General features: G+C 59.9%; 1 protein-coding gene and 1 non-coding gene across 4 annotated transcripts; one reads left to right on the forward strand and one right to left on the reverse strand.

The window, feature by feature from the left end:
- The first annotated feature begins 244 nt into the window (after positions 1–244).
- CELSR2 (cadherin EGF LAG seven-pass G-type receptor 2) lies at positions 245–25,492 on the forward strand. 3 transcript variants are annotated; one of them, XM_039841070.1, is made up of 34 exons: positions 245–4,048; positions 8,777–9,424; positions 11,352–11,574; positions 11,985–12,100; positions 12,277–12,365; positions 12,715–12,872; positions 13,254–13,417; positions 13,549–13,674; positions 14,021–14,187; positions 14,489–14,776; positions 14,863–15,037; positions 15,261–15,402; positions 15,565–15,685; positions 16,100–16,283; positions 16,461–16,562; positions 17,288–17,382; positions 17,628–17,837; positions 18,309–18,492; positions 18,593–18,721; positions 18,808–18,988; positions 19,162–19,329; positions 19,428–19,554; positions 19,677–19,877; positions 20,176–20,350; positions 20,679–20,791; positions 20,938–21,017; positions 21,094–21,220; positions 21,314–21,436; positions 22,025–22,152; positions 22,387–22,475; positions 22,586–22,774; positions 22,905–23,075; positions 23,188–23,422; positions 23,891–25,492. In XM_039841070.1, exons 1-34 carry the CDS (start codon positions 739–741, stop codon positions 23,910–23,912), a joined length of 8,760 nt encoding a protein of 2,919 aa, XP_039697004.1. In that variant the 5' UTR covers positions 245–738; the 3' UTR covers positions 23,913–25,492. The 3 variants fall into 3 exon arrangements, with proteins under 3 accessions (XP_039697004.1, XP_039697005.1, XP_039697007.1); XM_039841071.1 differs by having other exon boundaries at positions 23,894–25,492; XM_039841073.1 differs by having other exon boundaries at positions 24,147–25,492.
- Positions 7,316–7,434, reverse strand: LOC120585291 (5S ribosomal RNA). Its single transcript, XR_005648291.1, has one exon. It is a non-coding gene; the product is annotated as a 5S ribosomal RNA (ribosomal RNA).
- Positions 25,493–25,710: the final 218 nt, after the last annotated feature.

Raw genomic sequence — 25,710 nt, forward strand, 5'->3', positions numbered from 1 at the left:
TAGTGCTACCATTTATTACATTCTCTGTCTGGCTTCTGATTGTTAATTCCACTCGAGGCGGTGGTAGGGATCTGGGATGGGATAGGGAAGGGGTCTGGACAACAAGAATCCCAGAGCTTCTGTGCTGAGGGCGCTGGGTGGGGCCCACCTCCTTCGGTGCGGCTGGCGTCGCCACTTTAAGGCGGCGGCGGCGCGAGCAGGTCTATGGTAATGAGCCGCGGCCGCCGCGGCCGCTGTTCTGCAGAGCTCGCCCGCCCGCCCGGGAGGCGAGGGAGCGTGGGGCTGGGCCCGGGGCCGCGGCGACAGCAGCAGCCGCGGCGGGGACGCGGGGTGACAGGGTCCGGGCCGGGGTCCGGGTGTGCAGCTCCTCGGGCACAGGTGGACGATCTCGCGGGGCTGGAGAGGGCTCCCTGGGGATTGGGGGGCCAGCAGGGCCCTGGGCGCGCGGGGCCGGCGGGCGCAGGTGGCGAGTGCCGGGTGCGCAAGTGGAGGCGCGGCGCCAGCCTGCGGTGGTCGGGGCGACCTAGGCGCAGGCCCGGCGGAGATCGGTGGGAGCCCGGGAGCATCGGAGGGCACAGCTCCAGCCCCGCCGAGGTATCAAGGCGCAGGCCCCGCGGGGCGCACGAGTGGTCCCCGGGGACCTGCGCCCCAGCCCGGGCATGAGGCGGTGCAGGGCCGGCAGAAGCCGGAGGAGGAGTCGCCGCCGCCGTTGACCCGGCGGGCCGGGAGCAGGGAGAGATGCGGAGCCGGGCGGCCCGCACCCCCCTTCCCACGCCGCTGCCGCTGCCGCTGCCGCTGCTGCTGCTGCTGCTGCCGCCGCCACTACTGGGAGACCAAGTGGGGCCCTGTCGTTCCCTGGGGACCGGGGGACGCGGCTCATCGGGGACCTGCGCCCCCGTGGGCTGGCTCTGTCCTGCCTCAGCCTCGAACCTCTGGCTCTACACCAGCCGCTGCAGAGATGCTGGGACCGAGCTGACTGGCCATCTGGTGCCCCACCACGATGGATTGAGGGTCTGGTGCCCAGAATCCGGGGCTCACATTCCCCTGCCGCCAGCGGCGGAAGGCTGCCCCTGGAGCTGTCGCCTCTTGGGCATTAGAGGCCACCTTTCCCCACAGGGCAAGCTCACACTGCCTGACGAACACCCGTGCTTAAAGGCTCCACGGCTGAGATGTCAGTCCTGCAAGCTGCTTCAGACCCCCGGGCACAGGGCAGGGGAAAGGTCAGCAGAAGAATCCACGGGAGGGCGTCGGAAAAGGAATGTGAATACAGCCCCCCAGTTCCAGCCCCCCAGCTACCAGGCCACAGTGCCTGAGAACCAGCCAGCAGGTACCTCCGTGGCATCCCTGCGGGCCATTGACCCAGATGAGGGTGAGGCAGGTCGGCTTGAGTACACCATGGATGCCCTCTTTGATAGCCGCTCCAACCATTTCTTCTCCCTGGACCCAATCACTGGCGCTGTAACTACAGCGGAGGAGCTGGATCGTGAGACCAAGAGCACCCACGTGTTCAGGGTCACAGTGCAGGATCATGGCATGCCTCGACGCAGTGCCCTGGCCACGCTCACCATCTTGGTGACTGACACCAATGATCACGACCCTGTTTTCGAGCAGCAGGAGTACAAGGAGAGCCTCAGGGAGAACCTGGAGGTTGGCTATGAGGTGCTCACCGTCAGAGCCACAGATGGCGATGCGCCCCCCAATGCTAATATCCTGTACCGCCTGCTGGAGGGGCCTGGGGGCAGCCCCTCGGAAGCCTTTGAGATTGACCCTCGTTCTGGGGTCATCCGAACCCGTGGCCCTGTGGATCGGGAAGAGGTGGAATCCTACCAGTTGACAGTGGAGGCCAGTGACCAGGGTCGAGACCCTGGTCCACGGAGTGCCACAGCTGCTGTTTTCCTATCTGTGGAGGACGACAATGACAATGCCCCCCAGTTCAGTGAGAAGCGCTACGTGGTTCAGGTGCGGGAGGATGTTACCCCAGGAGCCCCGATACTTCGCGTCACGGCCTCAGATAGAGACAAGGGCAGCAATGCCCTGGTGCATTACAGCATCATGAGTGGCAATGCTCGGGGACAGTTTTACCTGGATGCCCAGACTGGGGCTCTGGACGTGGTCAGTCCTCTTGACTACGAGACGACTAAGGAGTATACCCTACGGGTTCGGGCACAAGATGGTGGCCGGCCCCCGCTCTCCAATGTCTCTGGCCTGGTAACGGTGCAGGTCCTGGACATCAACGACAATGCTCCCATCTTCGTCAGCACCCCCTTCCAGGCTACTGTCCTGGAGAGTGTCCCCTTAGGCTACTTGGTTCTCCACGTTCAGGCCATTGACGCTGATGCTGGTGAAAATGCCCGCCTGGAATACCGCCTTGCTGGAGTCGGGCATGACTTCCCCTTCACCATCAACAATGGCACGGGTTGGATCTCCGTGGCTGCTGAGCTGGACCGGGAGGAAGTCGATTTCTACAGCTTTGGAGTAGAAGCCCGAGACCATGGCACCCCAGCACTCACTGCCTCAGCCAGTGTCAGTGTGACCATCCTGGATGTCAACGACAACAACCCAACCTTTACCCAACCAGAGTACACGGTGCGGCTCAATGAGGATGCAGCAGTGGGCACCAGCGTGGTGACTGTGTCGGCCGTAGATCGTGATGCTCACAGCGTCATCACTTACCAGATCACCAGTGGCAACACCCGGAACCGCTTCTCCATCACCAGCCAGAGTGGTGGTGGGCTAGTGTCCCTCGCTCTGCCACTGGACTACAAACTCGAACGGCAGTATGTGCTGGCTGTCACCGCCTCTGACGGCACACGGCAGGACACAGCACAGGTGGTGGTGAACGTCACCGATGCCAACACCCATCGTCCCGTCTTTCAGAGCTCCCATTATACAGTGAATGTTAACGAGGACCGGCCAGCAGGCACCACGGTGGTGCTGATCAGTGCCACAGACGAGGACACAGGTGAGAATGCCCGCATCACCTACTTTATGGAGGACAGCATTCCCCAGTTTCGCATCGATGCAGACTCGGGGGCTGTCACTACCCAGGCGGAGCTGGACTACGAGGACCAGGTGTCCTATACCCTTGCCATCACTGCCCGAGACAATGGCATTCCCCAGAAGTCGGATACCACCTACTTGGAGATCCTGGTGAATGATGTGAATGACAACGCCCCTCAGTTCCTGCGGGACTCCTACCAGGGCAGTGTCTATGAGGATGTGCCCCCCTTCACCAGTGTCCTGCAGATCTCAGCCACTGACCGTGATTCTGGCCTTAACGGCAGGGTCTTCTACACCTTCCAAGGGGGCAGTGATGGAGATGGTGACTTTATCGTGGAGTCCACATCTGGCATTGTGCGGACACTGCGGAGGTTGGACCGTGAGAATGTGGCCCAGTACATCTTACGGGCATACGCTGTGGACAAGGGGATGCCTCCAGCCCGCACGCCCATTGAAGTGACAGTCACTGTGTTAGACGTGAACGACAATCCACCTGTCTTTAAGCAGGATGAGTTTGATGTATTTGTGGAAGAGAACAGCCCCATTGGGCTGGCTGTGGCCCGGGTCACAGCCACTGACCCTGATGAGGGCACTAACGCCCAGATCATGTACCAGATTGTGGAGGGCAATATCCCTGAGGTCTTCCAGCTGGACATCTTCTCCGGGGAGCTGACCGCTCTGGTGGACTTGGACTACGAAGACCGGCCTGAATACATCCTGGTCATCCAGGCCACTTCAGCTCCCCTGGTGAGTCGGGCCACCGTCCATGTCCGCCTGCTTGACCGCAATGACAACCCGCCAGTGCTGGGCAACTTTGAGATCCTTTTCAACAACTATGTCACCAACCGCTCGAGCAGCTTCCCTGGGGGTGCCATCGGCCGTGTGCCTGCCCACGACCCTGACATCTCAGACAGCCTGACTTACAGCTTTGAGCGGGGAAATGAACTCAGCCTGGTCCTGCTTAATGCTTCCACGGGCGAGCTGAGGCTGAGCCGGGCCCTGGACAACAACCGGCCTCTGGAGGCCATCATGAGTGTGCTAGTGTCAGGTAAGGAAGGGCCCAGGTGACACTGGGGTAGGGGTGGCCCTTGGGCGAGGGCCTGGGTAGCTGTCCAGGGAGGAACTGCTGACCTGCCACTCTGCCTGGTGCCTGGCACAGAGGTCGAGGGACAGAAGCAGGTTGGGAAGGAGCCCTGGGAGTCCTGGCAGCTGGTACAGGCCTCACCGGTCAGCTCCGGGCTGGGCTGGGCTGCTTCAATCCACTGCTGCTGCACCCCCCGCCACACACACAAAAACACGCGCACACACACACACACACACCAGCCCGTGACATGCTGGAGGAACTTTTGTGAGGCTGCCTTGGCTGCCAGGAATTGTGAAAAAATGCACGTGGAAGACTGGAGGGGGCCAGGAGAGCTGGGGGAGGGGAGGAGAGGGCTGCGGCCGGGGAGAAGCAAGATGGTCCCCTCAGGACCCCTTCATGGCAGGATATTTCTGTGATCTCATATAGAGCTGAGGGCTATGGGGGCACAGGGTTGCCGCCAGGGGTCAGGACCCTGCTGTCGGGCCTCTCCAGGCCCCTCTGGCTCCCGGCTGAGCCACAGACTGGCTGAGGGGGACTTTGTCTCAAGCATTCTTTTCCCTCCAGGCAGAAAAAGCCTGGCCTGGCTGCCCCACAGGAAGTGAGGCCAGAGCTCATTGTCTCTGTCCAGACAGACCCCACTGTCAGAGGCCATGGTTCGGTTCGGCTTGGGGAGGGGCTGCAGTGAGGCCAGGGGAAGGCTAAGGCTTCCTGGGCCCCCTTGCCATCCAATGGGTTGTTCTGAGGACCCCAGACCTTACTTCCTGGCTGAGACCAGCCTGGGCTGGGAGAATGGAGTGTGGGACCAGGATGGACCAGGGGACTGGTGGCCTTTGAGGGCAGAGCCCCATGATCAGTGGGAAGAGAACAGAGTCCCGGGGCATGGGAGCCTGGCCAGGACCCAGGCAGGGCATTCCTGCTGCTTGGCCAAGCGCTCAGCCTGCAGATTCCCTGGACAGAAGGGTTAGGGGAGGAGAGTCTGGGTGGGGGTGGCATTGTGTCTTTTCTGTCAGCTATGGGGAGTGAGCAGCAGCAGCAAGGAGGGGCCAGCCCCAGGTTGCTGAACTCTTTCCCCAAGCCTGGAACAACTGGGATCCTTGTGAGGACCCGCAGTTAGTTGTACCCTGGGGATGGATCAGTCATGTATCCCCACTCCAAACACATCGGGGAGGGGAGGCCTGGCAGGCTTCCGCTTCCACCCCAGGGAGTCTGGGCCTGAGAGGAGTAAGAGGCATGAGAGGCAGGGCATGGCTTCAGCCTCCTCCCCCTTCAGGGTTCTTCCTGGACGGACGCCTCCCCTGCTGCACTCCTCCGGTGGCCATGGGAGCCAGGGTGTGGGAGCTTTTAGAGGTCATCGGCTAGGCTCTGTGCCTCTCGAAACTTGTTTCCCCTCCAGGAGGAGGAAGTGGGAGGCCGGAGTTCCTGTGTCCCATGTCCTTCTCTGTGCTGGGAGGTGAGGCACTGGGAAGGAGTGGGAAGGACCGCCTCTCCCTCTCGTCCTCGCCTCAGCCTGCCCTGGGCGAGCGTGACAGGACACAGGGATGGGGGCAGAGGAGGCCCCACCCAGCCTTCAGGCTCCTACCCGGGCAGAGCCCCCAGATCTCGGCTCCCCTGGAATAGAGCGGGAGACCTCACTGGCCCTCCGACGCTAGACTCACCCTGTCCCCTCAGCCCTGACCCTTGGAGGCAGTCACCAAGGCAACCCGAAAGTTCAGGAAGCTGGGGCGAGGGGGGATTGACTCCCACTGCCCCTTTGTTTTCCTCCTCTTGTTCTTTGTTTCTTCTTTCTTTCCCACCCCAGCCCGCGGGGCCCCTTCTGCGCTGCCCCTCTCCGTGGCCCTCTCCCCATGTCCTGCGTGGCTCTGTCCTTCCTTCCCACTTTCTCCATCGCTGGCTCTTCCTGGGCCTTTGTTTTCCCGTTTGGTCTCTTCCGTGTGTCTGCCTCTCTGATTTCCCCTTCTCTTGTGCCTCGTGGCTGTGGCTGCCCTAGCCTGGGCTGGATGGCTTTCCTCAAGCCTGAATTCTCCCTGCCTCTTTCTTACTCTCTAGGACACACAGCAGCTCCTGTCCATGGCCTGTCAGCCCCCAGAGTGGCTGACCCCCTCCGGGCCTACAATCTCCACTGGCACATCTGCCAGGAGAAGAGACTTGGAGTCTGATTCTGTCACAGTCTGAGACTTGGCACTTTTCCAGGTGTAGCTGGCTGGGCTCTGGGCGCAGTTGGTGTTTCCTGGGGTCCGAGCCCATCCCAACAGTTTTCTGTCCAGGAGGATGGCTCAGGCCATGCACACCACACCCCTATTCCCACTGCTGCTTTTGCACCTGAGGGGCAGCCCAGGTCAAGACAAGGGAGAGGAACAAAGAGGAAGGAGAGAGCAATAGGTTAACTGCTGGGGATGGGGGACAATAGCAGAGGGGCAGGTGGTCACAGATGGTAGACCAGATGGGGAGCAACAGAGACACAGTGAACGAGGAGCACGGGGCGGGGGCATGGGATGGCAGAGGGGACGTAGAGAGGACCGCTCTTCCCAGGGCTGAGTGGTGGGCAAGTTTCTCTTGCTCCTTGGCCTCGACCGCCCCCTCCCCTCCCTAATCAGTCAGGAGCATTCTGTGTGGATTCTTGGGTTGCTTTCTGCCTGGAGGGAGTATCATCTTGAGGATTAATTAGGCAGAGGCACCAGGTACAAGAGAGCCCTGTGCCAGCTCTTACCTGAGTGCATGGGGGTCTGAAAGAGGGAGGAAAGTAGAGCCTTAGGTCATAAATCTGGGCAGTCTTCTCAGAGTAGGTGAGCTTAGGGCTTAGGTTAGAAAACTCATGTGACTGTGGGCTGGTAGCTGGGTAGGGTGGGTAGGAAGGAACGGCCTATTCAGTAGCTGCGAGACAAGAGTGGGAGGAGCAGAAGTGGGTAATGACAAGGAGGATAGGATGCTGGTGAGAGCAGGCGGGCCTCGGCAGTCTCTAGCCACGAGAGGACACAGCAGGTGGGCAGTGGGCTAAGGACATGGCTGAGATGGCCTCCCAGCCTCAACTGAACAGCCTGGTGTAGTCAGCCACCTCAAGTAGGTACAACATAGAAGCAGAATCTATTCCCAGACCCGTCTTCTACTTCTTCTTCTTCTTTTATTTTATTTTATTATTATTTTTTTATAGGCGAGGCAACCCTTGGTCGACCTCACAGATTGCAAGGAACTTGTCAGCTTACAATCCTTTATTATTTTTATTTTTATTTTTTACGCCTACAGCACCTGGTCTTCCTAGGTGGTCTCTCATCCAAGTACTAACCAGGCCCGACCCTGCTTAGCTTCCGAGATCAGATGGGATCGGACTTGTTCAGGGCGGCATGGCCGTAGACCCCAGACCCGTCTTCTTCTCCCATCCCACCCCAGAAACATCATCTCCTGCCCCATTCTTGCTAGGTTGTCCTTTCCTATATCTGCTAGGGCCCCTCCTGCCATGTTTCACTATGGAGACTGAATAGATTCTCATCAACATTTTAGTTTTTGCTGAACACCCACTATGTGCAAGACATTGAACAGTAAATAAAAATATGAATATCCTTTACAGTCCTGCCAAGCCATTTCCCCCTCCTCTTGGCCTCCAGCTTTCATTTTTGAGCTAAATAAAATCTGTTCCCATGTGTTTGTGCATTCAGGTGTGCATGGTATTTCTGGGCTTAGGGTGCGTGGGTGGAGTGAGACAGCAGAGTGTGTTAGTACTTAGCTTTCATAAGTGAGTGTGTGGCCTGGGGGTGTGGCAGGCATTCTGGTATAATGGGGTGAGCCAAGTGGGCAATGAGTAGCTAGAGGCCATAGGGCCAGAAGAGAGATCAGCCCAGTGGGGCTCTCTGTTTGTAGTCTCAAGGTGGAGAGCTGCTCAGGTCTTTCCATCTCTGGCCCCTAACCACCACCCCCCACCCCCCCTCCCCCGCGCCACGGCATCAGGGCAGTGGGTGCTGCTGCCACTGGTAAGGTGGATCAGCTGGATTTCCTGGGGTGGGCCCCCCCATGCTACCCTCAGCAGCCCAGAGAGTTGGCGGGAAGAATGCTTTGTGTGGGGCGTTGCCATGGGGATAGCGGGCTTGCGCCCAAGCAGCCATCCAGCTCAGCGGACCCGGTGGCCCACTGACCCAGTTCATCCCCCACTCTCCATGATGGTGGGGGAGGGGAAAGCACAGCCAGGGTCAGGGGTATGGGAGTGTTGAGATATAGAGGCTGAGGGAGCAGGAGGATTACATTTGTGGGTCTCTCATGGTGCTCTGGCCCTGTAGAGAGGTAAGAAAAGGCAAAAGAAGGTTCTTGTGCAGGGAAAGCCTACACCCTGGTATAAGGAGGCAGGACCCATGGCTTGGGCAAGGAAAAGTGCACAAACATTAAAAGATGTGCCATGCTTCACGACAGAGGGTTTTGGGAAACTGTGCAAAGAGAACTTCTGAAAATATCATCCCCTATGCACTTATGGGGGCTGACCCTCAAGGAGCGACTTACCCACAGGTGACATACGCAGACCTCCTTGGGCACCTTTATGCTAATTAGAAAAGGGAGCTCCTTGGCAACTGAGCGAGGTAGTAATGTTCCCGCTGGATTTCAGCCCCTACTCGCTTCCTCAAGTGCTGCTGCCCGGGGCCAGGTCTATATGTTGGCACTCCTGCCCCTCCCAGACGCAGACCGGGTCCTGACCCATGTGCCTCTCTGCAGACGGTGTGCACAGCGTGACCGCCCAGTGCGCACTTCGCGTCACCATCATCACCGACGAGATGCTCACGCACAGCATCACGCTGCGTCTGGAGGACATGTCGCCAGAGCGCTTCCTGTCGCCACTGCTGGGCCTCTTCATCCAGGCGGTGGCGGCCACGCTGGCCACGCCCCCAGACCACGTGGTGGTCTTCAACGTGCAGCGGGACACGGACGCCCCTGGCGGCCGCATCCTCAACGTGAGCCTGTCGGTGGGCCAGCCACCCGGGCCGGGGGGCGGGCCGCCCTTCCTGCCTTCGGAGGACCTGCAAGAGCGCCTGTACCTCAACCGCAGCCTGCTGACAGCCATCTCGGCCCAGCGCGTGCTGCCCTTCGACGACAACATCTGCCTGCGCGAGCCCTGCGAGAACTACATGCGCTGCGTGTCCGTGCTGCGCTTCGACTCCTCCGCGCCCTTCATCGCCTCCTCCTCGGTGCTCTTCCGTCCCATCCACCCGGTCGGGGGGCTGCGCTGCCGCTGCCCGCCCGGCTTCACCGGCGACTACTGCGAGACCGAGGTAGACCTCTGCTACTCGCGGCCCTGCGGCCCCCACGGGCGCTGCCGCAGCCGCGAGGGAGGCTACACCTGCCTCTGCCGCGACGGCTACACTGGTGAGCGAGGGAGGCGCCCGGGGGCGGCCCGGGAGGGCTAACTGTGTGGCGCACACGAGCCAGGCTAAGCACAGGGGTTGCCTGGTTCATTTCCAGAGTAAGGGACCGCTTACCCTGGCCATTCACAACTCGCGCTTACTCTCTTACAACCTACTGAGGAAGGCAGGGTGGGGAGGGGAGTCCTTCTCCGCTCCCCACCCCCACGCCCCTCCCCCCAGGCAGAGAGGGGAGTCCTTCTCCACCCCCACCCCCCGCAAGCTGTCACCAGGTCAGCACTGGCTCTAGAGAAAACCTGCTTGGGTGTGCATCCTAGCTTTGCCACTAGTAGCTGTGTGACCTTGAGCAAATGACTTAATCTTTCTGTGCTTCAGTAATTTTAAAATAGAGATAATGAATCTACTTATATCATAGGAGGGTTGTGAGGATTAATGTAATTAATGTCCTACATGGCAAGAGCTGGCCTGTAGAAAGTGCTGGGTGTAAGGGAACGCTCGGATCAGGTGGCTTGCTCCAGGTCTCCCCTCACAGCTTGATCAGAGGTGAGGCTGGGACTGCACCTGATCTCCGCCCACTACTGAGTGAATTACCTTTCTGCGCTGCAGCAAGTGCTTTTCTCCCCAGGCATTGAGGGGAAGGCGCGATAAGCTGGGGACACTGGAGGAGGTTGGGTGCAGGGGTAGGAGTGTTTCAGAAGATCATTACACCTGTGTGACCCTGAGCAGAATAGCTGCACTCTGCCCAGGTGCATAAAAGAAGGTGCTGACTAGGATGTCTTCCTGTTGGCCTGTGACGCAGGGCCGCTCACTGTGTTTGCTTTGTGGTCTGGACCCCTCCCTGCGGGCTCTCATTTCTCTTCAGGACATCCCATTCTCCTCTCCATTATGGGCCCTTCCTTCACAGTGCCTTAGAGCCATGGCCACAGCTCCGCCAGCAGTGTGGCAGGCAGGCGCCGCTGCCTTCCCTGCTGCATCTTCCTGCCCAGAACTTGCCAGACTTGACTCCTCTCAGCTGTTGCTGTGGGTGGGGGAGGAGGGAAGGGTGGGCTTGGGAGAGGAGGGAGTCTGTCCAGGAGGATTGGGGGTGCTTGGAGTAGGCGAACAACAGTTTCCATGGAAACAAGAGCCAGTCACTAGGCACAGGAGCTGAGAACCTATCTCTAGAATCTGGGAATGGGGAGGGAGAGAAAGGGGTGGATTTTCCTGTTGGAATTTTCAGCTCCTCCACGAAATCCTGGTCTGCTCCCAGGGCTCAGTTCCCCACTCCCTCAGCATCTCCCAAGCGCACAGAGGTCCTCAGCCTGGACCCCAGGGCTCGGGGTGGGAGTTCCCTGCCCCATTCCTGGAGTCCCCACCTTCTCCTCCCCCAGCCCTTCATCACCCCTCATAACTCTGACAAATCCAAGTGGAAGCCTGGTCTCATCCCTAGGGAGAGAAACTGATCTCGGTGCCTGATGGGGACAAAAGCATCAGTGGGAGGGATGGAGGAAGGGGAGGTTGGCACCAGCCCTCATGCTACCCTGCAGGCCCTTCCATGCACGTTCACCCCTGCAGGGGCTAGAACACCTCAGGCTTGCGTGGTAGCCATGACACCAAAGGCTCCTAGGACCTGGGCCTTATGACCAGGGACCTCACAGGCCTGTGCCTTTGAGGCCCAGACGGGTATAGAAGGGACCAGGAGCTTCAAGAAACTGGGAGAGCAGTGTATCAGATTGTGCTGAGACTGGCCCAGTGGGCCAAGCACAGTGCCTGGAAGGACTGGGGTTTCTCAGAGAAGATGGGCCGTGACAGGAAGGGGGATGCCGGGGAGAGTTTGGGAATACCGCAGAGCCCACAGGAGCCCGTGGGAGCTATTGCTGGGAGGGGAAGAGTCCCGGTCCCCCTCCTCCTCTCAGGGACGTGGTCCTCACCCTGCCTTTCCTCTTGCCCAGGTGAGCACTGCGAAGTGAGTGCCCGCTCAGGCCGCTGCACCCCGGGTGTCTGCAAGAATGGGGGCACCTGCGTCAACCTGCTGGTGGGTGGCTTCAAGTGTGACTGCCCATCTGGAGACTTCGAGAAGCCCTACTGCCAGGTGACCACGCGCAGCTTCCCTGCCCGCTCCTTCATCACCTTCCGCGGCCTGCGCCAGCGCTTCCACTTCACCCTGGCCCTCTCGTGAGTGGCGGGGCGCTGGCGGGGGAGGGGCATGGCGGGAGCCTGGGGTGCCTGCTGTTCTACCATCAAGGCCAGAAGTCAGGCAGCAAAAGTGTTTGGAGCAGGTCGTTGGCAGAGAGAGGGCTGCACTTGGAGTTACCTGCACATTTTGCCAGCAGACCTTCCTCAGCCCCCAGAATCCACCTGTCACTCCTCCCACTCAGCCCTCGAAGGTGGGGAGCCAGGATGACTGGGTTCTGTTCTGGTTCTGGTTCAGGCTCATTTTCCACGTTCTAGCCCCATGGCCCCTAGCCTTGGCCAAGGTGTCAGCCCTCTGGATGATGGTAGAATCAAGGGCTAGTTAGGTGGCTGGGATGCTGGCATCCAGGTGGGTGCCCCATTCCGTGCCCCTATCCCCAACTCCCACTCAGGTTTGCCACCAAGGAGCGTGATGGGTTGCTGCTGTATAACGGGCGCTTCAATGAGAAGCATGACTTTGTGGCTCTCGAGGTGATCCAGGAGCAGGTCCAGCTTACCTTCTCTGCAGGTGATCCAGTTGCCCCGTGTCCTTGCCCATATCCTAGAGGCACCATGTCTCTCTGCCCCTGACCCTAAGTCACACACTCTCCCAGCCAAACCTGGGTCCAGTGCCAAGCATGAGTGCACACTCCCCCATTCCCAGCCCTCACCTGGTGTCCCAGCTCACCTGGGTCCTTTTCCCAGGGGAGTCCACTACCACCGTGTCCCCATTTGTGCCCGGAGGGGTCAGTGATGGCCAGTGGCACACAGTGCAGCTGAAGTACTACAATAAGGTGAGTGTGGGAGGGTTGGGGGGCTGTCCTGGGCTCAGGTGCTCACCTAGACCTGGGTGGTGCTGCCTTCAGGGGCGGGAAGGGGTGGGTACTGGCCACTTTGCAGTGCATTTCCGTTCCTCTGGGTAGTGCTAGATATGTCCTGTTCCGTTAGGCCAGCCAAACTTGAATGCACATTGAGGAAGGATATTGACTTAAGCTTATAAATCACATGAGCACACGTGTGTGCACGTGTACGTATGTGTGCACACAATGGGTATCAATGTGCACAGGTGTCTTTGTGCCTGGTCCATGAACCTAGTGGATTCCTTGCTCACTGTTTCCCTTCTCTGCCCTCCCTGATCCATAGCCGCTGTTGGGCCAGACAGGGCTCCCCCAGGGTCCATCCGAGCAGAAGGTGGCCGTGGTGACCGTGGATGGCTGTGACACAGGGGTGGCCCTGCGCTTCGGAGCTGTGCTGGGCAACTACTCCTGTGCTGCCCAGGGCACCCAGGGTGGCAGCAAGAAGTGAGCAGGGGACAGGGAGGGGGAGTGACGGTCGAGAGGTAGGCTTTAGGGGACCCTGAAATGGGAACCAATCCAGATGGGGGCCTGCCCTCACCTCGCTTCCTTGAGCCCCTGGTCAGCCCTCTGTGGGGCTGGGTGGTGGGAGGTACTGAGCGAGATCAGGGGATTAGAGCAGGGCCTTGTGGAGCTTCCTGGGGAGGAGGTAGGTGTGGGATGAGAGCAGCTCCAGGTTGGGGGTGCCTCCCCTCCCCCTGGAGCCACTCTGCAGGGCCCCTTGGACTCTGGGGCATTCGCCTCCTGGCCTGGCGGCAGGGCAGGGGGAGAAGGAAGAGCCACAAGCTGCCCACTCTGCCCCATGTCACCACCATTGTTGCTCCTCAGGTCTCTGGATCTGACAGGGCCCCTGCTGCTGGGCGGGGTGCCTGACCTGCCCGAGAGCTTCCCTGTCCAGACGCGGCACTTTGTGGGGTGCATGAGGAACCTGCAGGTGGACAGCCGGCACGTGGACATGGCCGACTTCATTGCCAACAATGGCACCGTGCCTGGTATGGGAGCCTGGGGTCGGAGCTGGGGGAGGGGCTCTGCCTGGTAGGGGGACATCAGCATAAGGGGTCTCAAATCCCCCTCCAGCCACTGCCACAGAACCCCCAGCCGAGTCTCCTTCTCTCCATTCTAGGCTGCCCTGCCAAGAAGAATGTGTGTGACAGCAACACTTGCCATAATGGGGGCACCTGTGTGAATCAGTGGGACGCGTTCAGCTGCGAGTGCCCTCTGGGCTACGGGGGCAAGAGCTGTGCCCAGGGTAGGAGGCCAAGGCATGGGAGCTGTCAACAGTACTGGGAATACTGGCAGGGTCAGGGCAGGCACTGGGCAAGGCCCAGCTGAGCCGGGCTGTGGGTGGAAAAGCGTGTCTAGGCAGAGCCCTGAGAGGGCAGCACAGGAGACAAAGGGCCCAGTCAGAGGCAGGCCTGGGCACAATGTGGGGCGGGCCCAAGGCAGGTAAATGTGCTGGAGGGTGGGGCTGACCAGGGAGTGGGCACTGGGAGAGGCAGTGCCCTGCCTGCCACAGAGCCACCACCACCGAGCATCATATCTCTTGGGGCACTCGGCTGCATCACCCTTCAGTCTGCTTTTACCTGCCTCCCCAGAAATGGCCAACCCGCAGCGCTTCCTGGGCAGCAGCCTAGTGGCCTGGCATGGCCTCTCTCTGCCCATCTCCCAGCCCTGGCACCTCAGCCTCATGTTCCGCACTCGCCAGGCCAACGGCGTCCTGCTGCAGGCCGTCACCAGGGGGCGCAGCACTATTACCCTGCAGGTGATGCAAGGAAGGGTGGGGGCAGGTGGGCCCTGGCCAGGGTGGTTGGCAGCCTCCAGGGGGCTGGTCAGAGATGGCCAGGTGGGGTCTTTTCTTCCTTAGCAATAAAGAGGCAGCTGGATGGATTTGGTGTGTTACTGCTGCCATCTACTGGTCCCAACGGAAATAACACCTTGTCCTCTCTGGCCTCAGTGAGGCAGCAAGCAGGGTGGGTTTGGTGGTTCAGGCCGGGGGACAGAGGGCTGGAAGAAGAGCGGTGGAGCCAGTCTGCTGACCTTCCTTTCTCTCCTCCTGGTGCCAGCTGCGGGAAGGCCACGTAGTGCTGAGTGTGGAGGGCACGGGGCTACAGGCCTCGTCTCTCCAGCTGGAGCCAGGCCGGGCCAATGATGGCGACTGGCACCATGCACAGCTGGCACTTGGAGCCAGCGGGGGCCCTGGCCATGCCATCTTATCCTTCGACTATGGGCAGCAGCAGGCAGAGGGCAACCTGGGCCCCCGGCTGCACGGGCTGCACCTGAGCAACATTACGGTGGGAGGAGTGTCTGGGCCAGCTAGTGGTGTGGCCCGTGGCTTCCGGGGCTGTCTGCAGGTGAGCATCCTCCCCAGCCTTCCTCGCCCCACCACCACCTAGAAGCCCGCTCCACAGAGGGCTAACACTGCTCCTGTCCCTCCCAGGGTGTGCGGGTGAGCGAGACGCCCGGGGGTGTTAGCAGTCTGGACCCCAGCCGCGGGGAAAGAATCAATGTGGAGCCCGGCTGTAGCCTGCCAGATCCCTGTGACTCAAACCCGTGTCCTGCCAACAGCTATTGCAGCGATGACTGGGATAGCTATTCCTGCAGCTGTGATCCAGGTGTGTCAGGGATCCAGGGAAACAGGGAAGGTTAGCAAGTTCCTGGAGCCTCACTCTAGCTCTGCTGTGTGACCTGGGGCCAATCATATCACATCTCTGATGCACTACAAAGCCATAGCTACCTAGTATGATGGTCAGAATGGAAGGAGGTGGCTGAAGGCAGGTTTGAAGAAAGTGCCAGGGGAGAGTGGGGATTGAGTCTCTCCCATCTTTCTGGTCCTAGGTTACTATGGTGACAACTGTACTAATGTGTGTGACCTGAACCCGTGTGAGCACCAGTCCACATGTACCCGAAAGCCCAGTGCCCCCCATGGCTACACCTGCGAGTGTCCCCCAAATTACCTGGGGCCATACTGTGAGACCAGGTAAGTGGACTAGGCACGCAGCAGCAGGTGCCAGTGGCTAGCCTGTGTGTGAGCTGCACCGAGAACCAGGCTGAGCTGCAGTCAGGGTTAGAAGGGCCACACATGGCCACACTGTGCTGGGGTGGCGAGTGAGCTCATGCCTCCCTGGGCCTCTCTCTGCAGGATTGACCAACCTTGTCCCCGAGGCTGGTGGGGACACCCCACATGTGGCCCATGCAACTGTGACATCAGCAAAGGTTTTGACCCAGACTGCAACAAAACAAGTGGCGAGTGCCATTGCAAGGTGACAGCCCCGACCTAGGCCTCCACAGTGGCCGCCTCGGCCTCTATTCTATGCCTCCTGGGCCCTTGAGGGGGGACAGTGGGGAAAGCCTTCCTAATGAGAGTTGAGGACTGTTCTTTTGCTCTAATCAGGTGGGCAAGTGGCTATTTGTCCTCATGTGTCTGAGGACCTATACTTAACCAGTGAGCTCTGGGCCAGCTGCACTGGTTATTTTGACATCTGTTCTGATTGGTCGATATCTCGCTGATTAGTTAAACTCCCAGGCATTACCAGTTGTTAAGTAATTTGAATACCACTCTTGGGGAGACTTGAGGTCAGGGAGCCTCTGTCCAGAGGGGCCGCAGCTGAAAGGATCCATGAGAGTCCAGGGAAGAGAGCCTGAGCCGATGACCCCATCCCCCTCCTCCCTCCCAGGAGAACCACTACCGGCCCTCTGGCAGCCCCACCTGCCTCCTGTGTGACTGCTACCCCACGGGCTCCTTGTCCCGAGTCTGTGACCCCGAGGATGGCCAGTGTCCATGCAAGCCGGGTGTCATTGGACGCCAGTGTGACCGCTGCGACAACCCTTTTGCTGAGGTCACCACCAATGGCTGTGAAGGTGGGGCTCCCAGGAAGGGTGGGTGGTTCTCCCCACTGTTTGCCAGGTCCTGGTGTCCCGGAGAGGCCAGGACAGGACCTGGTGGCAGGCCTAAGGATGCTGAGGGAAGGCTCGGGAGCCCGGGCAGAGCTTCAGAGGGCCAGCTGCTCCTGGTTGACTATGTGTGCTTCTTGGCAGTGAATTACGACAGCTGCCCACGGGCCATCGAGGCTGGAATCTGGTGGCCCCGTACCCGCTTCGGGTTGCCTGCTGCTGCCCCCTGCCCCAAAGGCTCCTTTGGTAGGTCTTGGATGCCTGGAATGTCACATGGAGGATTTAGCCTCTCATTGGTGGGGTGAGGGTGGGAACCCCTTGGCTGCAGATCCTGGGACCCCCTTTTTGGCCTCCAGGTCCTAGAGACTCCATGTACCACCTTTCCCTGGCTCACAGGTCCTCTGCTCCCAAGGGTGCCTGGAAGAGGGATGCTTAAATCTTGGACTCTTAACAAAAGTGCTGAGAAACCTGTAGTGTGCCTGGCACAGGGCTGAGTGCTGGCTCTTCAAAGATGAATCACACAGGCTTCCCAGCCTCAGCTCACTACCTGGTCCTGGAGTTATGCCACTAGACAGACAGTCTGGCGTGGAGGGAATGTTGACTGCTGTCCCAGGGACCAAGCCCAGGCTGGTACTGGCCTTGGATTGATGATGAACAGAGTTCACAAGCAGAGAGTGGCCCAGAGCACGAGGTGGCAGCTAAAGAGGGGCAGTGATGTCTGGGGACTCGAGGAGGCCTCGCGCCCTGTGCTCCTGTAGCCCTTTCGTGGGCTGATCTGGCAGAGGCTTTGACTCTAGTGTTCTATACACCTGTCTTTCTGTTTTCACCTGGGTTGCAGGAGGAAAGGGCCCTTGTTTGCTTGTCTCCTGTCTCTGGCCCATGAGGTGCTGGCCCCCAGCAGAACTTCTCAGCCAGGGCTCAGTGGCCTCCTGTGTTTCTTTCTGAAGCAGCCTCTTGGCTTCCTTCCCCAGGGACCGCTGTACGCCACTGTGATGAGCACAGGGGGTGGCTCCCCCCAAACCTCTTTAACTGCACGTCAGTCACCTTCTCAGAGCTAAAGGGCTTCGTAAGTGAAACTCCTCATCTCCGTTCCCTCCCTCCCCTTCCCTCCGTCCAGTTTTACGTGGCCCACCCAGCTTCGAGAAACAGATTCTGGAATTCTAGCCCCTGCCTTTTGGGGCCCCAACTTGGAGAGGCCATTTCTCCCCTTTCCTGAAGCCCTCATACTCCAAAGTTCCAGTTCTGACCTATGAGTACCTCATTGCCACCTTCCTGAGCTGACCCCTCCCCTCCCACCTGGCTCTGTCCTAGGCTGAACGGCTGCAGCGGAATGAGTCAGGCCTGGACTCGGGGCGCTCCCAGCGGCTGGCGCTGCTTCTGCGCAATGCCACCCAGCACACGGCTGGCTACTTTGGCAGTGATGTCAAGGTGGCCTACCAGCTGGCCACACGGCTGCTGGCCCATGAGAGCGCCCAGCGGGGCTTCGGGCTGTCAGCCACGCAGGATGTGCACTTCACCGAGGTGGGGCTTGGAGCGGGCAGGGCTGGCTAACGGTTAGGTCAGGGTCATGGTGAGTGAGCCTGCTCCTGGCAACCTGGGGGCAGAATGGGAAGCACTCCCCACCCCTTCCTCCACGAGATCTCCTGAGCCGTGGCCCAGCACCTGGGTAATTTAGAACACCTCTACCCAACCCTTTTCATAGCAAGGTGCCCATAGAAAATAAGTTCATATTGGGGCCTGGTCTGACCAGGCTTCTCAGAGCAGAGGCCCTGCCCATAGTGCCAGGGCAGAGAGGAATCAGCATTTAGTACATCCGTGTGGGTCCAGGCACAGGGCCTGGGCAGCTTGGCCAGAGAGTGAGCTGGAAGGATTAGAGGGAGGGCGAGGTAGGTGGGGAGCCAGGGCTGGTCTAGGCACAGGCTGGGGCCCAGTGGTGGGGAGGAGAAGGCGCGGGGCTACAGGCACGGCTCATCGTGACCACGCCCACCCCAGAATCTGCTGCGGGTGGGCAGCGCCCTCCTGGACGCGGCCAATAAGCGGCACTGGGAGCTGATCCAGCAGACGGAAGGCGGCACCGCCTGGCTGCTCCAGCACTATGAGGCCTATGCCAGTGCCCTGGCCCAGAACATGCGGCACACCTACCTAAGCCCCTTCACCATCGTCACGCCCAACATTGGTGAGACTGGTGCCCAGGGCAGGGAGGGTCCATGGCAAGGGTGGTCGTGCTGAGGCCCTACCTGCCTCACATGGGCTCCGACCTGTGGCCCCCTCTCTAGTCATCTCTGTAGTGCGTTTGGACAAGGGGAACTTCGCTGGGGCCAAGCTGCCTCGCTACGAGGCGCTTCGGGGGGAGCGGCCCCCGGACCTTGAGACAACAGTTATTCTGCCTGAGTCTGTCTTCAGAGGTCAGTGGGTGCCTAAGGGGCGGGGCAGGGGCCAGGCTGGGACATCTGTGCAGGGCCCAGCTCAGTGGACAGTGTTCCACTCCCAGAAACACCCCCTGTGGTCAGGCCTGCGGGCCCCGGAGAGGCCCAAGAGTCAGAGGAGCTGGCACGGCGTCAGCGGCGGCACCCGGAGCTGAGCCAGGGTGAGGCTGTGGCCAGTGTCATCATCTACCGCACTCTGGCTGGGCTGCTGCCCCATAACTATGACCCAGACAAGCGCAGCCTGAGGTGAGCAGCCGGGGAGACGGCGATAGCACGGGCAGGAGTCGGGGCGTGGATTGAGTGGGCGAGTGCTGAGGCACGGGGCAGGACGAGGGGCTGGGGGCGTCTTGGAATGGCAAGGGGGATGCCTCAGTCACACGACTACCATGGTGACTGTGTACCTGCCTGCCACACATCAGAGTTCCCAAACGCCCTGTCATCAACACACCTGTGGTGAGCATCAGCGTCCACGATGATGAGGAGCTTCTGCCCCGCGCCCTGGACAAGCCTGTCACGGTGCAGTTCCGGCTGCTCGAGACAGAGGAGCGGACCAAGCCCATCTGTGTCTTCTGGAATCATTCGATCCTGTGAGCCTGCACTACCCTACCGCCAAGGCTTTGGGCCGAGAGCCCAGGCCCCTGGGCTCCCCACCCTCCTGTGTCCTGACCCTGCCTCCCTCATGCAGGGTCAGTGGCACAGGTGGCTGGTCAGCCCGAGGCTGCGAAGTCGTCTTCCGCAACGAGAGCCACGTCAGCTGCCAGTGCAACCACATGACAAGCTTCGCTGTGCTCATGGACGTGTCCCGGCGGGAGGTTGGACCCATAAGGGGCGGCTGCAGAGTGGGGGTGGGTGGGGGGCCCAAGGCGCTAGGCTGGGTGCTCAGACCTTGCCTGCCCTTCCTAATTTCCCTGGTCCCCTGCTGCCCACTCTACAGAATGGGGAGATCCTGCCACTGAAGACACTGACATACGTGGCCTTGGGGGTCACCTTGGCTGCCCTGCTGCTCACCTTCCTCTTCCTCACTCTCCTGTGTGCCCTGCGTTCCAACCAGCATGGCATCCGGAGGAATCTGACTGCCGCCCTGGGCCTGGCTCAGCTGGTCTTCCTCCTGGGGATCAACCAGGCCGACCTCCCTGTAAGACGTCCCTCCTCACCCAGCTCCCAGCCACTCAGGCTCCCCTACGAGTCCTCCCCACTTTCACTGTCCACCCTGGTCCCTGCAGCAGCACCTGACAGAGCCCAGCCCTGGCCCGGCCCACGATCTCCTCTTCTCTAGCTCCCCTTACTTCCCCAGCACCCCAGAAATGCCTTCCGCTTGCCCAGACTCCCCATGAAGCACCTCCCAACACCCAGGCCTTCGCCCTCTTTGCCCGACAAGACCAGAATCCACGCTCTGGGGGTGCCCCGGCTGCTGACGCGGCCTGCACCCTCAGTTTGCTTGCACAGTCATCGCCATCTTGCTGCACTTCCTGTTCCTCTGCACCTTCTCCTGGGCCCTGCTGGAGGCCTTGCACCTGTACCGAGCTCTCACGGAGGTGCGCGACGTCAATGCCGGCCCCATGCGCTTCTACTACATGCTGGGCTGGGGCGTGCCCGCCTTCATCACAGGTACCCCACCCCGCTTCTGGGGCTTGAGGTTCTACATCCCCAGGTCCACCTTCATGCCACGTTCTCCCCACCGTATCCCAGGCCCAGAGGCTCCACATCCTGATGCCCCAAGTTCTTCATAAGTGTCCCTCGGATTTAACCTGGCCCCTGGGGGTCCCGCCCAGGGGCTGCGTCCTCCATCCTGACCTACGTGTCCCTAGTCGAAAGGATGGCATGGACTGATGGTGGACAGAAACTGTCATCCTCTGTGCCTGGCCCCATGAGCCCACCTGACTGCCTCATTCCCAAGCCCTGACCACCCCTTCCCCTGCTGCTGTTGTGCTCCCAGGTCTCGCTGTGGGCCTGGACCCCGAGGGCTATGGGAACCCCGACTTCTGCTGGCTCTCCATCTATGATACACTCATCTGGAGTTTCGCTGGCCCTGTGGCCTTTGCTGTCTCGGTAAGTGTCAGAAAGTGGACTGGGGCTGAGCAGGCTGAGTGCATCTTCAGGATCTCCATTAGGAGCAGCCAAGGCTGCTGGGCCCTCTGGGGTGGAAGCTGTCCATCCCCTGATGAACCCCCTTCTACTTCCCCCTCTGCTGCTAGATGAGTGTCTTCCTGTACATCCTGGCAGCCCGGGCCTCCTGTGCTGCCCAGCGGCAGGGCTTTGAGAAGAAAGGCCCTGTGTGAGTATGGGGTGTGGGTGCCTGGGCAGCCAGTGGGCAGCAGTGTGCTCCCACTCATGGCCCGCCCCCTCCCCAGCTCGGGCCTGCGGCCCTCCTTCACAGCCCTCCTGCTGCTGAGCTCTGCGTGGCTGCTGGCACTGCTCTCTGTCAACAGTGACACTCTCCTCTTCCACTACCTCTTTGCTGCCTGCAACTGCATCCAGGTACCCTGTGGGAGGCCCATGGGGGCGGGAGGGGAATCCTGGCTGTAGGTGCCTGAATAGGCACTGAGACGGTCACCGCCTCCCACCTCCCAGGGCCCCCTCATCTTCCTCTCCTACGTGGTGCTTAGCAAGGAGGTCCGGAAAGCACTCAAGTTTGCCTGCAGCCGCAAGCCCAGCCCTGACCCTGCTCTGACCACCAAGTCCACCCTGACCTCGGTGAGGGAGCCGGGGTCTCGGGTGGGGGGAGAGGCCAGGTGCCCAGGGAGCCTGTGCTGTGTGCTCTGGCCCCACTTTTCTTCCATCCCTACATCCTTTCCCGGAAAGGAGGAAGGGGCGGTGCAATGGTACGTGTGGCCCGAGAAGAAGGGGACCTGGGGGTGGGGAGAAGGATTTTGATGGAAGAATTGTGTGTGGAGCTTGGAGGAATAAGGGGAGGAAGTGGCCAAGGCAAGTAATCAGGTCCTGAAGGCCTAACACCTGAGAAGCCCTTGGGACCCTTGGTAAATTTTCTGTATCTCCCAGGATGCTCTCAGGAGACAATTCCTGGTGCCGTCTTTTACCAGCAAGCTCTCATACGGCCGAGTCCGTGGTACTCGGGGCACGTGGGACTGGCACAGCTATGGCAGAGCCACAGACACTACTAGGCCCCGAGATGGAGGGCAGCCCAAATGTGGGGCCTCTGTCTTCCAGACTTGGGCGTGTGGGAGGTAGAACTTAGGGCAGGCTCCCTCAGATCTTCCACGACCAGCCTGGGGCCGTCCTGTCCTGCTCCTCTGCTCACTGACCTCTCTGTTTCTTGGCTAGTCCTACAATTGCCCCAGCCCGTACGCGGATGGGCGGCTGTACCAGCCCTATGGAGACTCAGTGGGCTCTCTGCACAGTGCCAGCCGCTCCGGCAAGAGTCAGCCCAGCTATATCCCCTTCTTGCTGAGGTGAGCCCTGGAGCTGGGAGGGCAGGGAAAGGGAGGAGAGCGCCACGCATGTTGCCAGACCCAGGCCAGCCGGCTGCTGGGCGTTCACACCATGGCTGACACCGGTGGCAGCTTGGATTAGAAGCCGTAAGGGATGGTCGTGGGGCAGGAACTGGAAAACCCAGGAGAAAGAAGAGAATGGGACACTGGGCCAGAGGCCAGGCTGACCTCTCCAGCATTGTCTTGTCTTCTTAGGGAGGAGTCCACACTGAACCCTAGTCAAGGGCCCCCTGGCCTGGGGGATCCAGGCAGCCTATTCCTGGAAGGTCAAGACCAGCAGCACGGTGAGGACAGAAGCCCCTGATGGCCGGTCGGGTTGAGAGCACAGCTGTCCGGGTTTTGCGGGGTGGGCAGAGGCCCGTGGGCCAGCTGTGGTCTCTCCCCCACCTCCCAGATCCTGACACAGACTCCGACAGTGACCTGTCTCTTGAAGATGACCAGAGTGGCTCCTATGCCTCTACCCACTCGTCAGACAGCGAGGAGGAGGAGGAAGAGGAGGCGGCGGCCTTTCCTGGAGAGCCAGGCTGGGACAGCCTGCTGGGGCCCGGGGCTGAGAGACTGCCCCTGCACAGTACCCCCAAGGGTGGGCCAGCGCCAGGGCTGTGGCCTTTGGGGACAGTGGGAGGGCAAAGTGCCTGGGAGGTAAGACTAGGGAGGTGACACTCCTGGCTGTCTGCCTTCTCTGGGCCTCATCTACTACCTTTCTCCACCAGATGGGGGCCCTGGGCCTGGGAAGGCCCCCTGGCCAGGAGACTTCGGGACCACGACAAAGGAGAGTGGTGGCAATGGAGCCTCCGAGGAGCGGCCACGGGAAAATGGAGATGCCCTGCCTTGGGAGGGGTCCCTGGGCCCCCTTCCAGGCCTTTCTGCTCAGCCTCACAAAGGCGAGTGGGCAGTCTCACACCTCACATTTGCTCCATGGGTGGTGGGGCTCGCTAGGGCAGCCTGGTGCTCTCACCGCCTGCTTCTCATGACACCTGCCCTCCTGACTCACAGGCATCCTCAAGAAGAAATGTCTGCCCACCATCAGCGAGAAGAGCAGCCTCCTACGGCTACCCCTGGAGCAGGGCACAGCGTCATCTCGGGGCTCCTCAGCCAGCGAGGGCAGCCGGGGTGGGCCCCCTCCCCGCCCACCACCCCGGCAGAGTCTCCAGGAGCAGCTGAACGGGGTCATGCCCATCGCTATGAGCATCAAGGCAGGCACAGTGGATGAGGACTCGTCAGGCTCCGAGTGAGTGTGGCTGGGTGGGCGGGACAGGGTACAGCCCCGAAGAGGCCCCCGCCGGGCTCAGAGCGCCTCCAGGCCTCCCCGGCCTGTCTGGTTGGCAGTTGGAGGATGACCGGGTAGAGCATGGCCCAGCTCCCTTCCTGCGACATGCCCACGAACTATGGTGCCTGTGGGGTTGGCCCAGCCCAGCATCTGGCAGAGTGAGGGAGGTTGGGGAGCTGGGGTTGCTTTTCTGTTTCCTTCTTCTGGTGGAAGCTTCTCACTGTCCCCTCTGCTCCTACTAACTCTCTGTCTGCCTTTTCTGTCACTTTCCTTTCCTGCCTCTCCAGATTTCTCTTCTTTAACTTCCTGCATTAACCCTGGGCCGGTGGTTCCTACACCCTGAGGCTCCTTTACCTTCCCCAGCTGCACTCATGCCTCACTCCTGTCTTGTGCTTTATCCTGCCCCTGCTCCCCACCGCCTGCCCGCAGCAGCGACGAAACGTCCATCTGAGGAGCCTGGGCCTTGCCGGGAGGGGCACCCAACCCCACCCAAGGCCATCTAGTGCCAACTCCCTCCCCTACCATCCCCCTCACTGCACTTTGGACCCCTGGGGCCAACATCTCCAAGACAAAGTTTTTCAGAAAAGAGGAAAAAAGAATTTAAAAAAGAATCTCCACTCTTCATGACTTCAGGGATTAATTTTTTTTATATGCTGGAAACTGACTCCCCTTTCCCTTCCCAAAGAGGATAGGACCTCCCAGGACGCTCCCCAGCCTCTCCTCGGTTTCCCATCTGCTGTGCCTCTGGGAGGAGAGGGACTCTTGGGGAGAGCCTGCCCCTCATTTGCCATCACCAAAAGGAAAGGACAAAGCCACACACACCCAGGGCAGTGAGCCCTGCAGGCTGCACCGGGCAGGCCTCAGTATGGCGAGGGCATCAGGGCAGAGGGCGCACCTCAGCCAGCCTGTGCCACCCTCCCAGGAACTGAACAAGCCCTGTTCGGAGAGGGGGCAGAAGGACTCAGCGCCCCCGGACCCCCAAATGCTGCATGAACACATTTTGAGGGGAACCCGTGCCCCTGGGCAGTGGCCGGGCCACTCCAGCCCCTCTCCTTTCCCTGGACTCTGGCCTCGTGCTGCAGCCCAGGCGTTTGCTCAGTTTGCTGACCCAAAAGTGCTTCATTTGCCTGCCCGACCCGCACGTGGGGAAGGCCAGTCGTGTTGAGTTGCGCTTCTTTGCTGTTGTGTGGGTGGGACGGAGAGTAAGAGTAAATACAGTGCTGACTCAGTTGCTCCGAGCGCAGGTCTCAAGTCTGGGTTCTGGGGTCCACTCACCCGCCCCCAAGATCAGACAAACCCCACTTTGTCTGACATGCTGTAGCCACTGAGACATGTTCTATTTTTAACCCCTTCTGGGAATTGGCTCTCTTCTTCAAAGGACCAGGTCCTGTTCCTCTTTCTCCCTCACTACTTCCCCAGCTCCCTGCGAAGAGAGAGTTAATATATATTTTTTATTTATTTGCTTTTTGTGTTGGGATGGGTTCGTGTCCAGTCCCAGGGGGTCTTGATGTGGCTGTTGCAGGTTGGGTGTGTACCCAGCAGTCCTGGCATGGGGGCCCGAGGCCCTTCCCCTTACTACAGGCTGTCATCTCCCTGCCTCCCCCACCCCACCCCGCCCCAGTTTTGCCAACTGCTCTTCATTTGAGTTGCCATTTATGCTCAGCATGTATTCCAGACCTGTCACAGACTTTCCTCTGGAGCAGGTGGCTAGAAAAAGAGAATATGGGCGGAAAAAACACTCCTGTTTCTCATTTGTAAAGCTGGTTTCTGGCTCTCCTGCTGTGGATTCTCCCCCTGACTCTCCCCTCAGCAATTCCTGCAAAGGGTTAAAATTTTAACTGGTTTTTACTACTGATGACTTGACTTAAAAAATACAAAGATGCTGGATGCTAACTTGATACTAACCATCAGATTGTACAGTTTGATTGTCACTGTAAATATGGTAGGGTTTTGTGTTTGTGTTTTGTTTGTTTTGTTTTTTCCATTTCCCCATACTACTGAATAAACTAGTTCTGTGCGGGTTGAGCATTATCATCATGTGCTTCTGTTCAGTGCCCTACCCTTTCAGAGGGAGGGAGGCGTGGCTTCTGGAAAACAAGGGCAGGAAGGGCCAGGAGGTCAGGGGACTCAGATAGCAAGTGGTTGGTGAACTAGCCCCTCTACTGATACCCCCAACAGTGCTCCCTAAATAACATCATTGGTGCAGAACTCGTGTCCTGGCATTTCCAAGGAAGATGACAGGAAAGTAT

Source organism: Pteropus medius, unplaced genomic scaffold (genome assembly GCF_902729225.1).
Source record: "Pteropus medius unplaced genomic scaffold, Ma_sr-lr_union100, whole genome shotgun sequence".
NCBI lineage: Eukaryota > Metazoa > Chordata > Mammalia > Chiroptera > Pteropodidae > Pteropus > Pteropus medius.